Consider the following 18,178-nt stretch of genomic DNA (forward strand, 5'->3'; position numbering starts at 1 on the left):
TTGTGACTCAAATCCTACAATTTAAGCACAAAAAAAAAATCAGTTACCACTGGAATTTCAAACAAAAATTATTTTTGAGGTGAAAATCATGATACCTTTATATATTCTGTGCTAAAATCTGGATTCTAGAATATTCTATATTACCACCCCATTTCTGTTTTTAAACTTTTTAATCATTTGATATATACATATACTTCGCTTTTCCAAAATAATCTAGCTAATTTTTAATGCCAATTATTAACATTATTGTAGTTTACCAAAGCAAGATGTTTGCTGATAATGCTGAGTTAGGGAAAGTGATGAAAGTATAGAGCACTGATAATTATTACAAGCTAATTATCAGTGCTCCCTGCAGGCTTATCTCATTTGAACAGACTGGCTATATTGGCAAATAACTATGAATATCAAATTTTGTCAAATGTAAAGTTATGTATTTTGGATAGATAACATTACAGGTTGAATATTATATTTATGGGAATTTAGTGGGAGTAGTTAATGAAACTGTACTCAAAACTGACTTTCTTTCTCTAACTCCACTGATTAAGCTGAAAGAAATGCCTAGTTAGGCATTTCTTCCAGCTGCTCTTAGTGATGATATAACACTAATTGCTCATCCACCTGCCAAAATGGCGATATAAGAAATGAAATACACTACACTCTAACAGACTGCAAAAGAATATTTCAAAATGTAGAATCAATTGGCAGAAAGTATTTTGATATCAATTCAAACCACCAACCACTACGAGCCATCCTACAAATTGAAAAAGAAGGAAGAAAAAATACAGGTAATCTCAAACCATGCAAAGCGACCCAAATATTTAGATCCTGATTTGTTTAAACAATCTATTGATCAAATAAAATGGAATATTACCAAATACAACCAAATTATACAAAGGGAATCATAAATTTGACATTATCTGACATTCAATATCAGATCTGACAAATGCACATGTACTGCCCTTTTTTTTTTTTTTTTTTTTTTTTTTTTTTTTTTTTTTACAGAACCAGCCAGAAGGATACATCAAAAAGGCATATCTTCCCTATTTTCAGGAAAGAACATTTTGATCCCTGGGCAGTAGATGCCCAATGACACACCACCACCTCCACCTTGCTTATTAGAAATATGAAGTTTCTCTTACAATGTTTGGTTTCCTGAGCAGGAAACCAAACATTGCAAATATCCAATTTCTTTCTTCCCCACATCTGTGTAGTGTGTGGATGACCCCAAGAGCATGCCACAAATGGTACCAAATTAGACAATGCTCCTGGGAAATCTATCCAAGTGCATGGAAATTCTAAAGTCAATCAAGAACATCCCAAAAAAGAAAGACACTCCATACAAACCTTGAATTTAATTAAAAAAAAAAAAAGAGATGAGAACTGAAAGGTAAACCAAACTCACAACTCAAATATAAAATTATCTGCAAAGTATTAAGAAAGAAGATCCCAGAGGACTATCAAACCTACAGGGAGAAAAGACTAAGCTGCTGGATCTAAAAATAGTATAAAAAGAGTTGAAAGAGAATTAACTATGAAAAGGACAATCCCAACAGCACTACTAGATCAAGATGGTAGAAGACAGAACAAAAATGGAAAAGATAGTACAAGACTTCTACAATGACCATTTTGCATCAAAACATCCTTTACCCAAACCAAAACTTGATAATATATACGATGTACCAGAAGTGTTCCCAGACGAAATAGAATATGCACTCAAAACATGAAACCAAATACAGCTCCCAGCATCAATCACATGAAAACTGAGGCTATTCAACAAGTACGACCATAATTTTATAAAGCTCTGACTGAAAGATTTACTTGGTGCCTAAAAGAAGAAAAAAATTATCAAAATAGAAGACATCAGAAACAATTCTTCTCTTCAAAAAAAGCCACATAGAAGACATTAAGAATCATATGTCATATAAAACATCAAGCGTCTTATATATCTACTATCACATATATATAAGTTAAAGACAAAAATTACATCAAACTGAATCAAAATCACTCTTCAAGAAAATAATAGTAAAGAACAAGGAGGATTCAAAAAAGGTTATTCTACAATAGATCACATACAGGTAGTCACCCAACTTACTGAACGATGCAAAGAATACCAGATCCCTCTTTGCTTTCTGTTTCTTGACTTTAAAAAAATCCTTCAACATAGAACATAATGCAGTTTTACAGGTACTATTAGAACAAGACATCAATCCAGTCTACATCTAATTAAAAAAATTAACATTGGTAGCTCTACACAAATAACCTTATTTGACAACCCTATAACTATCACCATCAACCGAGGGTGTGTGACAAGGAGATGTCAATCACCAAAGCTTTTTACGTGTACTCTGGAAGGCACTTTAAGGAAAATTGACTTGAAAGGTGGCATAAACATCGATGGAGAGCTGCTCTAAATATTAATGTTTGCAGATCATATAAAACTCATAGCTCAAGACCATCCGCAACTTAAAACAATGCTTCATCAGGTGCATGATGCCTGTCATAAAATAGGACTAGAATTCACCCTGACAAAACCAAATAGATGAGAAATAAATACTGCCAAACCCACACCATCCAACTAAATAATTTCACCATAGAAAGTGTAGTACAAATACCTTGGTCAAACAATAAACATGGACAATGATATTTCTGAAGAAATATCAAAAAAAAAAAAGAGTTCCTTTAACTGTATCAAATCCATAATCACAGATCCTAAGCTAGATATCAAAATATGAATGAGCATGTTCAACAGCTGTGTCCTCCTATCTTAATCTATGCCTCTGAAACTGGAGCACCACACAAAAAAAAGAAGAATTTAGTCTACAAACCATCCAGTTTGTCATGGAAAGAATCTTGGGGATAAGTAAAAAAGACCACATCACAAATAGAACTATCAGAAAATTAACCAGAGTAAAAAAAAGTAGTGAAAAACGTATATGACAACAAGGCACAGTGGGTGGGTCATGTTGCAAGACTCAACAACAATAGGTAGACCTACCGTGTCACAAACTGGTATCCAAAATCAACCAAGAGAAAACTTGTAGACCTCCAACTAGATGAGCCCTCTAACCAGAGTGATAGGAAACAAATGGAGAAGAATGGCCCAAGATTGCCATCACTGGAACTTTATGACCTGCATTCATGGAAACACCCAGAATAAAACAACAGGTCCATGAAGGTAATCATCAAGTTAATGAAGCTAAAGACTTGGGGACAAGTCTTTAAGACTTGACAAGAGTTAAAGTTTAGCAGTGACACTGCTAAAGGTGGTTAAAATCATCACAACCGATAACAGCACTGTTAAAGAGAACACTAATTTGTAGGAATAAGGTAGCTATTCTACTTTATAAGGCTTTCATGAGATCACATCTGGATTACTGCACACAGATATGGTCACCTGGGTTCCAATGAGATAGGAAGACAACTGAAAAGATACTGCAGCAAGTAACTAAAATGATAACTGTCCTAAGGAATTATGCATATGAAGCCAGACTGACTGAAGGAATGGTCTTCAAAGGAACAGAAGGAAGAAAAGAGAGGGGATATGATAGAAACATACAAGTCATAAGAGGAATATTACAGTATTGACACAAATGAGATTTCGATGCTTATAGATGGTGGAGGAAGAACTCAGGATCGTCCCTAGAAGGTGGCTAGAGCTTGTCAAGAAACATATAAGGTCCAGGTTCTACTAATGGTGAGTGCATGGAATAGGCGAACATTAGATGTGAGTGCATCTTTAGTAAATGTTCAAGGAGAGATGTAAGTATTTAAATGTAATTGTCTATACAAGCTCTCCCGTGATGATTAACTCTTTAGAGGTGCATTCATAATAATAACAATAATAATCTATTGAAGTCAGTCACTTGTATAGCACAATATGAAATTCATCAAACCTAGTTCAGTAGGTATGATGAATGCCATTACAGTATAACAGGCTAGTTCACTGTTTGTGACTAAAGAATATAGCTTAGTGTGATTACTGTTGCATAAATCACATTATAAGCTTTATTGCTATACTTAAATTGAAATATTCTCTGTTTATTTTTGACATTTTATATCATTTTACCAATGATGGCTTGATGCTAAGCCAAAAACATCTGCAAGAAATAAATAACTATGTCAGTAATAAAAGTTAAATTTCATTGTCTTCACCTTTATGTTTCATTATTTTTCATACATATTGTTTATTTCATTTATACTTACAAATAGCTTCTTTTTATCACTTTCTAATTTCGCAAGTTCATTTTTGCCTGCAGCTAATTTTTCTTCACTAAACTGGAAATCCCTAACAATGAATCTGAAAAATATAATGTAATACATAAAAAATCTGATAATATATCATTTAGCTCCTAAAGTTTGACAGAGAAATATGACTAGCCAAGCTTATATAATAGACAATGACAACATCATTGTTGTTAATGACAAAACTAAATACCATAATAAAATCTTAGATATTAGTAATGATCCAATGAACTGCAACCAAAGAGAGTAGGAGTCCAACTGCAGGCCAGTGAAAATAGCACATATGAGGCCATCTGGTATGAGAAAGTGGACAGCAGAACAAAATATACAGTTGGTTTATACTTCTATAGAAGCATAGACCAGGTATATAGATATTACAGAGACTCACGTGACTCCAACCAAATCACCACACGGGCGACACTATGCAGCCGCTCTGGGAATTAAATTGCCACACCTCATAGTGTCGCCCATGTCACGATTTGGTTGGCGCCATGTGAGTAATCATGTTTGTACATCTTTTAACTAATGTGTACATAAACTCAAGCTGATAGAGCCATTTGCTAGTTGGCTATTGTAAAAACAATAGAAATCTGCACATAAACTTTGGTGTAAAAAATGTGTGATCAAAATTTGGAATAGCATGTTAACATCAAATTTTGTGTGAAAATCAGCAAACCTGCTACTGAAATGTTAGACCTGTTGAAAGTGGTATATGGTGTGTATGCTCTGAAAAATTCAGGTGTCTTTGAGTGGAATAAGAGATTCAAAGGTGGGCGAGATGCGAATGACGACCCCCATTAGTGGACAGCCAAAGACAAAAATGACAGACACAAATGTGAACAGAGTGCGAGATTTGGTACAGTGTTATTTTTGTTACTCTTTCTCTCTTTTATTATTTTATCCTTATTTTATTTTATTTATTTCATTTACTTTCTTTCCTTATATGCTTTGTATGCCGTTTATTCTCTACTAAATTCTTTTCCCCCTTATTAATAAGCAGTCCTATTGGCCTCCCTATAGTTTAATCACAACATTCTGATAGAGTTCACCCGATAAGCATTAACAAAATTTATATTACAACTGCGCCAGCTAATACCTAGGATAGATGGGACTCTTACCCAGGATGGCTCTCTCAGAATGATACATTATGATTAGACTAAAATAAACTTTATATCTGTTCACTAATCTCTTTCATACAGTTGTGGCTCGCTTTATTTATTCATACACGTGGGTTCATCCTGCTAAGTTTGTCAATGTTTTATGAGCGGCTGTTTGAATTCATAAGATAAAAAACAGGTCAGGCAGGTACTTAAAGGAAACATTTTAATAAACTTGAGCAATTATACAAGTAAGCATTACTAACATTATATCTGAAATATTCTCAAGTAAAGTCATAGGTTCAATACTAATTCTAGTAAACATACAGATTAACTTGCTTGGACCACTACTATGAGCAATTTAACATTATTTCTTAGGCAACTGCCATTCCTTCTATACACACGTGGTCATTAGTTATATTACTTTACACATTACTATTAGCTGTATAATTTCTGAAATATTCTCAAGTAAAGTCATAGGTTCAATACTAATTCTACTAAACATACAAATTAACTTGCTTGGACCACTACTATGAGCAATTTAACATTATTTCTTAGGCAACTGCCATTCCTTCTATACACACATGGTCATTAGTTATATTACTTTACAGATTACTATTTGCTCATACAGAGATAAACCTGTCCTTGTTGGGCACACAATTCTTAATTAAAAGGGCCTGAGCCAAATCTTAGATAATTCTTAAAGTTCCATAATGTTAGTCCATTTTACAAATTCTCTTAGGGGATCACATTCTTGTATGACTGGAATTCACAAAACAAAAGTCTACTTTACCGTCCCTGATTGGATGCTATGTTTGCCTTGTCTGGTCATCAAGGCCTTCTCGCTCAGCTTACTATTTGATTACCTTCGATCGGCCATACGAATGGAATCTCAATGGGAAAGAAAGAAGGTGGCACGGGAACATCGCCTGAAACGGACGGCATCTGCTTGGTTCCTCCGTCGCATGACAACGCACAGCTATCCTATTCCAAGGAAATAGCTTGGCCCATTCCAAATGCTGTGACAGATGAACCAATGCCTTCCACGGCCAGCCAAGAACTTCTCCGACGGAGCAGACTAGACCTATGTCCGAGAGAGGTCAGGAACCAGGAACCCAAAAAAAGCCTTGAATGGGGTTTGCATGGCCTTTTTGTTTTCTTTCTCTTCTCGGTATTTCTCGGCCATCGCGATGCCCGCCAACGCGGTCACGTGGATTTCGTCATTTGATTCAGCTCCCTCTATTTCATTGCACGTGCACTTGATTTGCTCTTCTTGGAAAGCGCTTTAGTTTCTCTTTCCAGTAACTACCTTCCCCCCTTTTTGTATGCGTAACACAGGACGGTTAACAGTGACCCTTGAACTTTGGCTCACAGGCTTTGCTACTTTAGTACATGAAATGGGGCTCTTAAGTAGATTTAACAGCTTACATTGATGTCTATTCCTTGCCCACACGCATTACAGATTATATCTTACAAACATTTTATACAATTCCTTGTTCTTAAATTGATTTGTATTTATAAAGTTATCTTTTTATTCTATTGCCAACATTCCACATTCTCTGCCTAAGTTAAATTAAAGTTGTCCTGAATAATTCGTTTTAAAACATTTCTTAGTTTATTCATGACACAACAACAGTATGACAGACGATTAACTGTGCGATTAATGGCTGATGAATTGCAAATGAATCGAGAAACAAGGTAATTTTAACTGAAGAATTGGGTATGCGAAAGATTTCTGCAAAGTTTGTGCCTCAGATCTTGATGGACAGAAGCAGCAGCAGGTTCAGGTTCTGACTAATCTTTCTGCAAATAAGCACGTTTCCGAGAGTAATTATGGGTGATGAAACCTGGTGCTTCCAGTACGATCCTGAAACAAAATGCCAGAGCATGCAGTGAAAAACTAAAACTCTGAGTTCGCCATATCCAAAAAAAGCACGCATGTGATATTTGCAGTTCAAGACCATGCTGGTGTGTTTCTTTGATCACAAGGGGATAGTCCACTATGAATTCATTGAACAGGGACAAATGGTCAACCAACAATGCTATTTAGAAGTACTGAAAAGATTATAAGTTTCTGTTCGGAGAACAAGACTGAATTGTGGCCTGACAAGTGGATTGTCCATCACAACAATGCGCCAAGCCACAGTCTCTCATTGTGAGAGAGTTTCTGGCCAAAAAATCAATTACAAATTAGGTCATCCTGCTTATTCACCAGACTTAGCCCCCTGTGATTTCTGGCTGTTTCCAAAATTAAAGACTGCAACTAAAAAGACGAAGAATTTCTGACATCGCTGATATCCAGCATAACGTGATAAAGGAACTCAAGAGTATTCTGGAAAAAGAGTTCCAGGCCTGTTTCCAAAAATGGAAACACCGTCTAAACCAGTGTATAAATGCACAATGGGACTACTTCGAAGGTGACAGTAGTCACTAATGTATAATTCCAAATGAAAGTTTTTTATAGGTGCATTCCAGAAATTAAATTGTCACCTCGTATACTTGTATAAAGGATGATGGGGATAGTATGCATTGGCAAATAACCTCAATGAGTGGAGGGTAGGTAATTATGGGGACTTCAACTATGGGAACACAGATTGTGTTCCCATAGTTGACCACATATGGGAGAAAGGAAATGGAATTTATGCAGGTTACTAAGGAATATCTCCCTGAGGCAGCATGAGATGGAATGTACTAGGGGTTTGAGAATGCTAGAGCTAGTAACATCAAAGAATTTGTCTATAATCAATATGACCACATTGCCACCTAACAGTGAGAGTGACCATAAGTTCTTGACTCAGGAGGTGTTGATTTAAGAGGCTGTATATATGGAATTACAGGGCTGCTAAGTATAAAAAACTTAGGAGACTGCTTGGATCAGTGCCATGGCATGTGAAACTGCTGGGGTTGGATGTTGAGAGCAGATGGGAAGTGGCAGTGAAGTGTTTGAGGGAAGTAATAGCAAATTGCATACCTAGAGTCAAAAGAGTAAATCAAGCAGCAGTTAAATGGATGAATACCATCATTAAGCTGGAACTATAAAAAAAGAAAAATTTGTAGAGAGAGAGAGAGAGAGAATTCAAAGAGAAAAGTGATCAGCAGGCACATGAGCAGTACAAAGCAAAGGCCAGAAGGGTAACCAGTGTGGTATGAAAGGCAAAAGCAGAATATGAAAGGAAAGTAGCAAAGATAATCCCAAAGAGTTCTTTCAGTATGCTGCAAGTAAAAGGAAAAATATTCATGGCAAATGATTTTAATGAATGGCAGTGAGGTAACTGAATGAGGCAAAATAGTAGAATTACTGAGTAAATATTCCTCAAGGGCTCACTTTAGTAAGTATGGGAGCAGTAAACCCAAGGTACCTGATACCAGACTGTGCCTTACTTCATGTAATATATCTGTAGACTAGTCCCCACTCTTCTTTCTTTGTTCCTCTTGCTCCTTTTCCCCAATGCTATTAGAGTAGTCAAGGGCTAGGGATGAATCTTTCCTATTGCACTATTTTTTTCATCTCATGCAGTGAGAGTCTGCTCTCCCTCCCAGAAGGCAGGTTTGGAGGCCTTAAGGTGGCAGCCCCACCACCACCACCAAGCTCACCCTGTGAAAGGTTGGTAGTCTATTCAGGGGAAATTTACAATTACTTGCAAAGCTCTGAAGAAGAAAAATAGGATGGATTTAATTGGAATTGACCTGGCTAATGGACAGGGACTTCTCTTTGAAAAATTAAAAATAGTTACTTGGAATGTCCATGGAATCACACACAAAATTGACAAACTAAACAGAGAACTAAAAAATAGAAACACTAATATAGCAGCAATAACAAAGACAAAAAATAAAAAAGAAGGGATCCCAAATTCTGAAAGATTATGTCATGATCTTCTCCGGAGTTCCATAAGACAAATGGGCTTCATCTGGGGTTGCAATTTGAATTAATAAAAAATGGAAAAACAAAATTTTGGATTATACTTGGGTATCAGACAGAATAATCAAAGTTAGAATGAAAATTATGAATCAAACATTCAATATTTTTGAAATTATGCATCATTAGATGAAAAAGAAGAAGAGACAGAAGAATTTTACAGAAAGCTTCAGGAATGTATTGATGAAACAAATAAAAATGAAGCAACAATCTTGATGGGAGATTTCAATGCTAGAGTGAGAAGTAACCCAATAACAGGATGCATTGGATCAGAAGGAGAATCAATAACAATGGAATTTTATTAAGAGACTTCTGCATATTTAACAATTTTAAAATCAGCAATACTTTCTTCAGGCATAAAAATATACATGTGCACATGGGAAGCAAGAGGAACTAAATCAATAATAGATTACATTATTATTAACAACAAACTAAATAATAATATCAAGAATACAAGGGTTTTTAGAGGGAGAAAAATTGCTAGTGATCACATGTTAATTGAAAACAGATTTGAATTTATAAAAAGAACCATATACTTCAAAAGAAAAAAATATAAAGAATCAACATCTAATAAACAGTTTAAAAATCACCTCCTAGAACAGTAGAGTGTTAGAAACTTATATAAAAGAAGAATAAGAGATAAAATAAAACCAACCACAAACAATATTGAAACTGACTGGAATAATATAAAAGAAACTATACTAAAAGCAGCAGAAGAAAGTTTATAGGAATTATTTCTGGGAAAATTCCAGAAGAAAGTTTAGGTTGCAAATCAAGGAAAAACAAAAAATGGCTAAAAACTTGGAATGATGACTTAAAGGAATTAATCAAAAGGAAAAAACAGGCTTTTAAAATATATCTGCACAGTAAAAACACTGCCGATTCCACTAAACAATCTTTGCTCATTCTGTTGTATATTTACAAATTTAATTTACCATCATCACTAAAACTGTTCCTAAATAGCTGAAATGTGTTACTTGTTCTATAAGTTTTCTCCATTGAGAATGCAGCTGAAGTTTTTTTATGTTCAGAATTATGAAAATAGGTAAAAACCTATTTTCTTTTTATTGCTGATTTTTATGCCAAATTTGTTACAGCTGTTATTCACTTTAGTTAGAGAATCCTGGAAATTATAACATCATCAGCATAAAGCAGATAACTAATTTTGATATCTCAGATTCTAATATCAGGTTTAATGCCACTTTCTTTCATAATGTGATGCATATAGATAATGAATAAGAGTGGAAATGATGTGCCTCCTTGTCTTACACCTGATTTTACATCAAACTATCTTCCTGTATTGCCTTCAATTTTATTACAACGTAACATAGACTATATATTGTTCTGTGTAATGTTCCATTTACTCCATATAATTGTAGTGTTTTGAAAAACTTGTTTTTTTAAGCACCTTGTCATATGTACTTTTCTAGATGTACAAAACATAAATACAGATCTTTGTCATATTTTGCCCGTGATTTCTCAGTTACTGTATTTGTCAACATCCATTTAGCATGATGACTTAACACTGCAAAACTTTAATACCTCCATATTTGTAATGTTCCATTACAAATATGGAGGTATTGAAGTTTGAAAAATTTTTCTCTGGGCACCTTGTCGTATGCCTTTTCCAGATCCTTGTTATATTTCCATGCTTTCCCAATTATCTGTTGTAAAGTGAAAATACAATCTTCACAACCTTTGTTTGGCTTGAACCCAGCTTGTTCTTCTCTAGATTTCTCTTCCACAATTTTTTCAGCCTCTTTTAAAGTATGCTTGCATAAATTTTACCTGGAACACTCAGCAAAGAAATTCCTCAGTAATTCTCACATTCAGCTTTATTTCCTTTTTTACTGATGGGAACTATGATAGCTCTACTCTAATCATATGGAATTTGACCTTCTGACCCTCTGAATTGAACAGTGTACGTACTGTAAAGCAGTGGATGTACTTTTATATCTCCATATTTGAGCATATGGAGATATATCATCTTCTCCAGCTGCCTTTCCAGATTTCAAGTTTTTGATAGCTTTTTCTACCTCAAATACTGATATGTACTGCTGTTTGCATTCCTCCTGAAAATTTTCTGCTACTGTTCTGTCAATGCTTGTCTTGTTTGTCTTTCAAAGTATTTACTCTATCTTATCTTCAGTTCTCCTGAAGATAAGATAGAGTAAATCTTATCTGTTAGAAAATTTTGATATGCTTTCTTCTTTTCCTGGAGTGCTTCTCTAACTTCTTGTGTCCACCATGGTGTTCTTTTCAGTCCTTGAAGATTCACCACATGCCTCCCTAGCTGAATTAATCAATGTTTTCTTCAGAGTTTGCAAATCAGACTTCAACGTTTTTTTCTGCAATAATGTTTGTATAGTTGAGTCTACAGTTTACCTATAAAAGTTGCTTACTTTAATTCCTTTTAAAACTTTCTTACATACTGTTCTTTTCAATGGGATATTCATTTTGAACCCACTTAGCACAAAATGATGGATCACTATCAATAATGACACAATGAATGAGGTTTTTCTTATTTCTTGTGCCTTCTCTCTATTTGAATTTGTGCACTTCTTTATGTTGGAACATGGCGTTAGTAATGACTACTCTGTATTCTGAGCAGAAATCCAGCAAATTCTTACCTACTATTATTATTAGCCTTACCTATTATTATTATTAGCCTTGCAAATTTTTGCCAAATGTGTCCATATGCCTGATGGAATGCATTTTATACTCTGGTGTTTAGATCTCCAACCAGAACCACTGTTTTCATTTTCTTTATGTCAGCTGCCTGCTCAAATGACTCAAAAAATTCATCCACTTCTACTTTAGAAGAACCTTCTGTGGAACCATAGGCACGAAATAGTTTCATTGCCAAATAGAGAAATGGAAGTTTGCCCATATAACTCTACTTGAAACTGCATTTCAATCCAGAAGTATATCTTCATTTTGGTGTTGAATGCTATATTGTTATTCCATCCATTCTTTAACTGCTATTTCCCAAATATAACATCCTATACTTATTATTTAGTAAGACTTCAGTTGTTTTGTCTTGTCTTAGTAAACCCAATCATGTCCATGTGGTATTTTTCCAGTCCTTGTGCAAGTTCAATTTCCTTTCTATTAATACTCCTTATGTTGATGGTTCCTATCTTCTGATGTTGGGTTTGTTCTTCTTCTTCCATATGTTGAGCTTGAGTCTATTCCAGTAGCTGACTCTTCATCCTGGTTCCCTGCTGAAAACAGCAAGGGCAGGACTTGTTTAACCAGGCAGTGCCCCAGCCAGCATGAAATCTCATCATGTTATACTATTGAATGTATTTTTGGTTTAAATCGATAGAGAGTACAGTTTGGTCAGCCAAGTCTCAAATTGCCATCTCATCTTCATTCAGTCAGTACCCAGTGAATACCTGCTAATGGGAGAACACCACATGAAGGTAAGGGTTGGACATTAGATCAGAAGCCCCAGTCAGTTCTTCCCCAGATTCCTTAAAGTTGTGTCATTTACTTTTAAGTGACCCGCATACTAGCTTAATAATCTAGCCTTAGGATAAATAATAGATGTTTAATCAGAAAAAGTTATAAGTTACTAAAGAGAAAAGCTGGATACAAGATGACCTGGACCACAGACAGAAACTATTCGTTTTCCAAGTTGTCATAATGATGATGAGATAAAGAAATTTTATTTCCTGTCTGCCTAGAACTTCCCTTTTCCAATCTATTCCTCCATAGTTGAAGTCCCTCTCAAATTTTGGTTACAAAGAAATTTCAAGAAGCTAGCTGTCATTCACCATGACAATTTAAATAAGGATGAGTATACAAAATTTGTACTTTTCTGATCTATTTCAAGGAAATTCCACTTGATAGTTCAAAGCATCAATACTGTTTTGGATTTTATAAGCCTTTTACTATCTCTGTTTTAATGATTCAAATGAGACTCCTAAATAAATTATGAAACTACTTTCTATGAGACATTGTTAAGAGATTGTTTCTTTTATTTCATCTCTATAAAGAGATTTTTATACTCTGAGTGTTTATTAATTACACAAGGGTTCAATTTCAATTGGTGTAATGACTTTCAACTATTTCTTTTAGAATCCAGAAAATCACTGATTCAAGACCAAATAAAAAAATACACATTTAATAAAACTAAAACAATATATACATTTAATAAAACTAAAACAATATATACATTTAAATAACATTACATAAATAACTACAAAATTAACCGGATCCAAGGCCTTCTAAATTAAATCTACACTTTAGGGATTTTCTTATCCAAAATATTAAAATCAACCATTCTCTGGCTCATTTTATTACTGGATTGTTTGACAAATACTTAATCATGTCTTCCAGACTAAACACCTTGTTTTCACAACAACAAAAATGTTCATCAGAGTCAGTTTCTTTGCTAGGGCCTTTTTGAAAATATAAACATTTTCTTCTTCTTTTCAATGGGATCCTTTCTTATCACTCTTATGTAGCATACAATATTATTCCCTCCTGTCTCACTGAAGTATAAATACTCTTACCACTTGCAGTTCAATTTGATGCGCAATTTATTAATTTTTGTACTGCAGAAAGAAGTTTCTTCTACTACTTGATAAACAACAGATCTAAGTAGAACTCTTCATGTTATGCCACTTTACAGTTTCAAATTTTACCAATTGCTTTTTTCATAGTAATCTGGTGTCCTTAAGACAGAAGATGAAATTTTCTATTCAGTGTTTCCTCAAACATTCAATTAGAATGCTGACTGCAATATCTTCTTTTATTTACTAAATATTTGTTGACAGTCTCAACTTCTCCAGTTTAAAGATTCACAGTTTTACGATTCCTTCTTGGAATCTTGCATTAATATTCTCATGACTGTCACTAAAACTTAAAAACTTCCTAAGAATAAAATTTGTTTTTCTCGTTACCCCAATACTGAACACTCTCTCTGTCAGCTGTCAATCACCCATCAAACTCCTCAGCGAGCATGCACACTCCATGTAAGTGGCAAGCAAGAAGTTATGAATAATGGCTGACATATTGTCTCCATTAGCATAACGAGAATGTCTTTTCAAAACACAATACTTAGTAATTTTTAATTACAAAAGAAAAAAAAAGATTGAAAGTAACACAACTATCAGAATCTAGTAAGTACATTAAATTTTCAAATGCTTTACATTTCATTTTGAAATGTAAAGCAATAATAATATCAATAACGGGCACATCGCAAGTGCTGATATATGTGTTATGAAACCATTAGTAATAATATGCTAACAGAAATATTGTAACAATATTCATAATTATAAATTATGATTATTTTTATAACACCTCATCTGACCTTGAATCTATGGGGATTCAACAATGCAAGTTTAACTACATATCAGAACTTTATTCTAATTTTAAAAAATTACAATTATAGGTATTAATTCTGACACCTAATTTAACTCAGTATGTATGGTGAGTGATTCTAGATTACAAATTACATGCCAGGATTTTATTTTAGTTTAAAGGGAAAAAAAATTGTGATTCTAGGTGCTAACTAACAACACAACTAATCTGACTCTGGATCTATTTGAAGTGATTCGACATTACAAGTTTAATTATATGCCAGAACTTTATTCTGATTTAATGCCTGTTATAAAAAATACTGTGATAAGAGTCCCAATGCTCATATTGCATTACTTATGACAGGCCTATTAATCATTAAGTCTTCAGTAAAACATTTTGTTAAATCATGATTAGTCATCATGCTATAGTGGAAAAGATCTAGATGCCAAGGCTATAGAAGATGAAACAAAACTTGATGTGGAAGAAATTGGTCCAACTATATTAAAAGATGAATTTGAATGGGCACCGAATGAATTGTCAGCCAACAAGGCACCAGGCACTAATAACATCCCTTCAGAATTAATAAAATACTCAGGAAACATAACTAAGTCATACTTTTTCAAGATCATAAAGGATATTTATGAAACGAGGATCATCCTCAAAGATTTTACACAATGCTCTATCATACCCATTCCTAAAGTAAATAATGCAAACTATAAAAAAAATAAAGCTTATTGTTCGAAAAAATATTTTTGAACAATAAGCTTAATATCACATGCTTTGAAAATGCTACTCAAAATTATACAAAAAAGACTAACAAAGAAGGTTGAAGAATATATTGGCAATAACCAGTTTGGATTCAGGAAACAGCAGGGGACAAGAGAAGCAATCCTATCTCTAAGAACAGTTATTGAAAGAAGATTGGAGAAGAATCAAAATACTCTGATAGCCTTTCTTGACTTGGAGAAAGTCTTCGATAGTATTGACTGGAATCAAATGTTTCACCTCCTAAAAACAATAAAGGTAGATTGGAGAGATAGAAGGCTCATATTTAATCTTTACAGGCATCAAGAAGCCTAATAGAAGCAGCCAGCAATACAACAAAAACCGCAATAGCAAAAATACGTAGAGGTGTAAGACGGGGTGCTCTCTTTCACCCATATTGTTTAATCTGTACATTGAAGATGCAATAAATAAACTGAAAGAACTAATAGAAACCGGAATTAAGATAAATGGAATTGATATTAACTGGCTACGGTTTGCGGATGATATAGCAGTTATAGCTGATAACAAAAACAAACTGAAAGCCACCCTAACAAAGATGGAAGAAATCTTCACACAATACAGCCTAAAAATTAATTATAAGAAAACAAAATTATTAATTACAAGTGAAGCAAATCCAATGAAAATAAACCTGGAAATAAATAATAACCTACTACAACAGGTATCCTCTTTTAACTATCTTGGAAGTCTTATCACAGAAGAGGGAAGAAACCAATCAGATATTAAAGCACGAATAATCCTAGCCAAAAAAACATTTTTACCAGTAAAGGGCTTAGCATCCAGCTCAAAAAAGGACTAGTGAAAACATACATATGGAGCATTGCATTATATGGTTGTGAGGCCTGGACTCTAATAAAACAAGACATAAAAAAGTTGGAGGCATTTGAACTTTGGTGCTGGAGAAAGATGATGAAAATTAGTTGGACAGAAAAGAAAAGTAATGAAGAAGTTCTGAATATAGTTCATGAAGAGCAGTCATTAATGAAACACATCAATAAGAGAAGAAAGCCTAATTGGACACCATTTGAGGCATGGGGGACTGATTACAGAAATAATGGAGGGGACTGTAGAAGGAAAGAGGCCATGAGGCAGACCAAGAATTTCATATATAAATAACATAATGATGCTAACTGGCGCTAAGAGTTATGAAGAGATAAAAAGGAAGTCACAAGACAGGATGTTGTGATGTGCTGCTATATTTACCAATCTTGGGATTGATACACCAACGAAGAAGTAGTCATGATTATCAATAAAGAATGTCAATTATCAAAACTAGCATTCTGTTGAATTCTCAAGGTCTTTTGGGGTTTTTTTTTTGTGTGTGTGTGTGTGTGTGTGTGTGTGTGTGTGTGTGTGTGTGCGCGCGCGCTCTTAAACCAAATTTTTAATCTTCAGTAATATAACCATTACAAATCCGAAATCCTTGAACAACATGGTACCAAGCACAGAATTATGGGCTGTACTTTAGAAATATATCTCACCAGAACAGTTTGAGTTTTATGTAATAAAGTGTATTTTATTTTATTTATAACATTTACTTTCAGTCACTTGGGTTCATGACATGGCACATAAGTTGATAATGAAGGGCTAGTTCTGTAAATGAATTTACAGTGGTGATTGTGTTAAAATAAATGTACTTTTGAAAATGATCTCAAATACAGGAAATGAAAGATTTAAGTTGTAAAAAGTATTTCTGTTTAGTTATAAAGTAAATTATAATACACAAGAAACTACAGTCTTGTTTTGTTGTTTTGACCATAAATCCAAAACAAACAAACAAATTCTACACCATCAGAAGAAAGACCATTACAAGTTTGATTCCAATCACTGATTAGAAAAACTTTTTCTGGGCTCTGTCAACCAGTTAATGAATTGGCTGATCTTTAGCACAGAAAAGTCAGATTTTTATTCCCTTCAAGTAATTCAAATTTTTAATCCCATCACTCAAAAAATCAAACCACAGAATATTTTGTTACATTTCAGACTATACTATTTCAGACAGTACCAATTAAGGTTTAGAAATATGAAATGACAGCAGCTGCACTCTCAACCAGAAAGAGAGCACAGCAGACAATATTGTAGTGATGAACTCAACTATCAATGAAACTAAAGGTGGAGATTGTCTTCCTACTGATTTCCAAAAGTAAGTTAAGGTTAAGAGTTCCACCTACTTTCTTTAGAGAATAAAAGGCACTAAGAGGATTTTTATATTAAGTGTCTCCATAGTGCAGTTGGAATAGTGATGGGACACAGCATCTTTCAATTAGAAAAGACCCAAGTTCAATTCTCGTCATGAAGAGAGCAATCTTTATATGGGCTTTTTCAACTGAGGATGAGATAGCTAACCTCATATGAAAGAATCATATGAGGTTAGCTATCTTATCCTCAGTTGAGAGTTTTTTTATCCAAAAAACTCAGGTCTTTCAACAAACAAATACAGGCAAATCAACCTGAGAGCATACAATTTGCAAAACAAAGGAGAACTATTAGTCTGCGGTAGAAGGTAGTAGTAGCGTTGTGCACAGAGCTGTACTTACACTTTTCCCAAAGAAGGTGCCCCCCCCCCTCCCTCATTGTTTGGGGGCTCTTAAATTGTCCTTAATTTTTTGGGGCCTCCAGCTAGAGCTTCATGCACCTGTGCAGAAGTACAGCTCTTGTTGTGTATAGATAAAGTATGTAGATGGAGAATTAAGTAGTGTAAATGCCGGGCTGTGTGGAGCAGAGTGTTCTCCTGCAATGAGGCGTCTCATAATAATAATAATAATAATATTTCATTACATTTTTATATGTGAGTAGTTGTTTTAATTTAGGCATGTCTTTTGGATGTGTA

The 18,178-nt window shown here is 34.2% G+C and overlaps 1 protein-coding gene across 1 annotated transcript in view; it reads right to left on the reverse strand.

Annotated features, from left to right (window-relative positions):
• Vha44 (V-type proton ATPase subunit Vha44) overlaps nt 1-18,178 on the reverse strand; it is a 147,845-nt gene that overhangs the window by 24,693 nt on the left and 104,974 nt on the right. Inside the window, exon 10 of the mRNA XM_090402018.1 lies at nt 4,204-4,297. Within this exon, the coding sequence (XP_090258144.1) occupies nt 4,204-4,297 (94 nt within the window). The remainder of the gene's footprint in view (nt 1-4,203; nt 4,298-18,178) is intronic.

The sequence above is a fragment of the Typopeltis vanoorti genome, chromosome 12 (genome assembly GCF_054136105.1).
Source record: "Typopeltis vanoorti isolate ZY-2024b chromosome 12, IOZ_Tvanoo_1.0, whole genome shotgun sequence".
Lineage (NCBI taxonomy): Eukaryota > Metazoa > Arthropoda > Arachnida > Uropygi > Thelyphonidae > Typopeltis > Typopeltis vanoorti.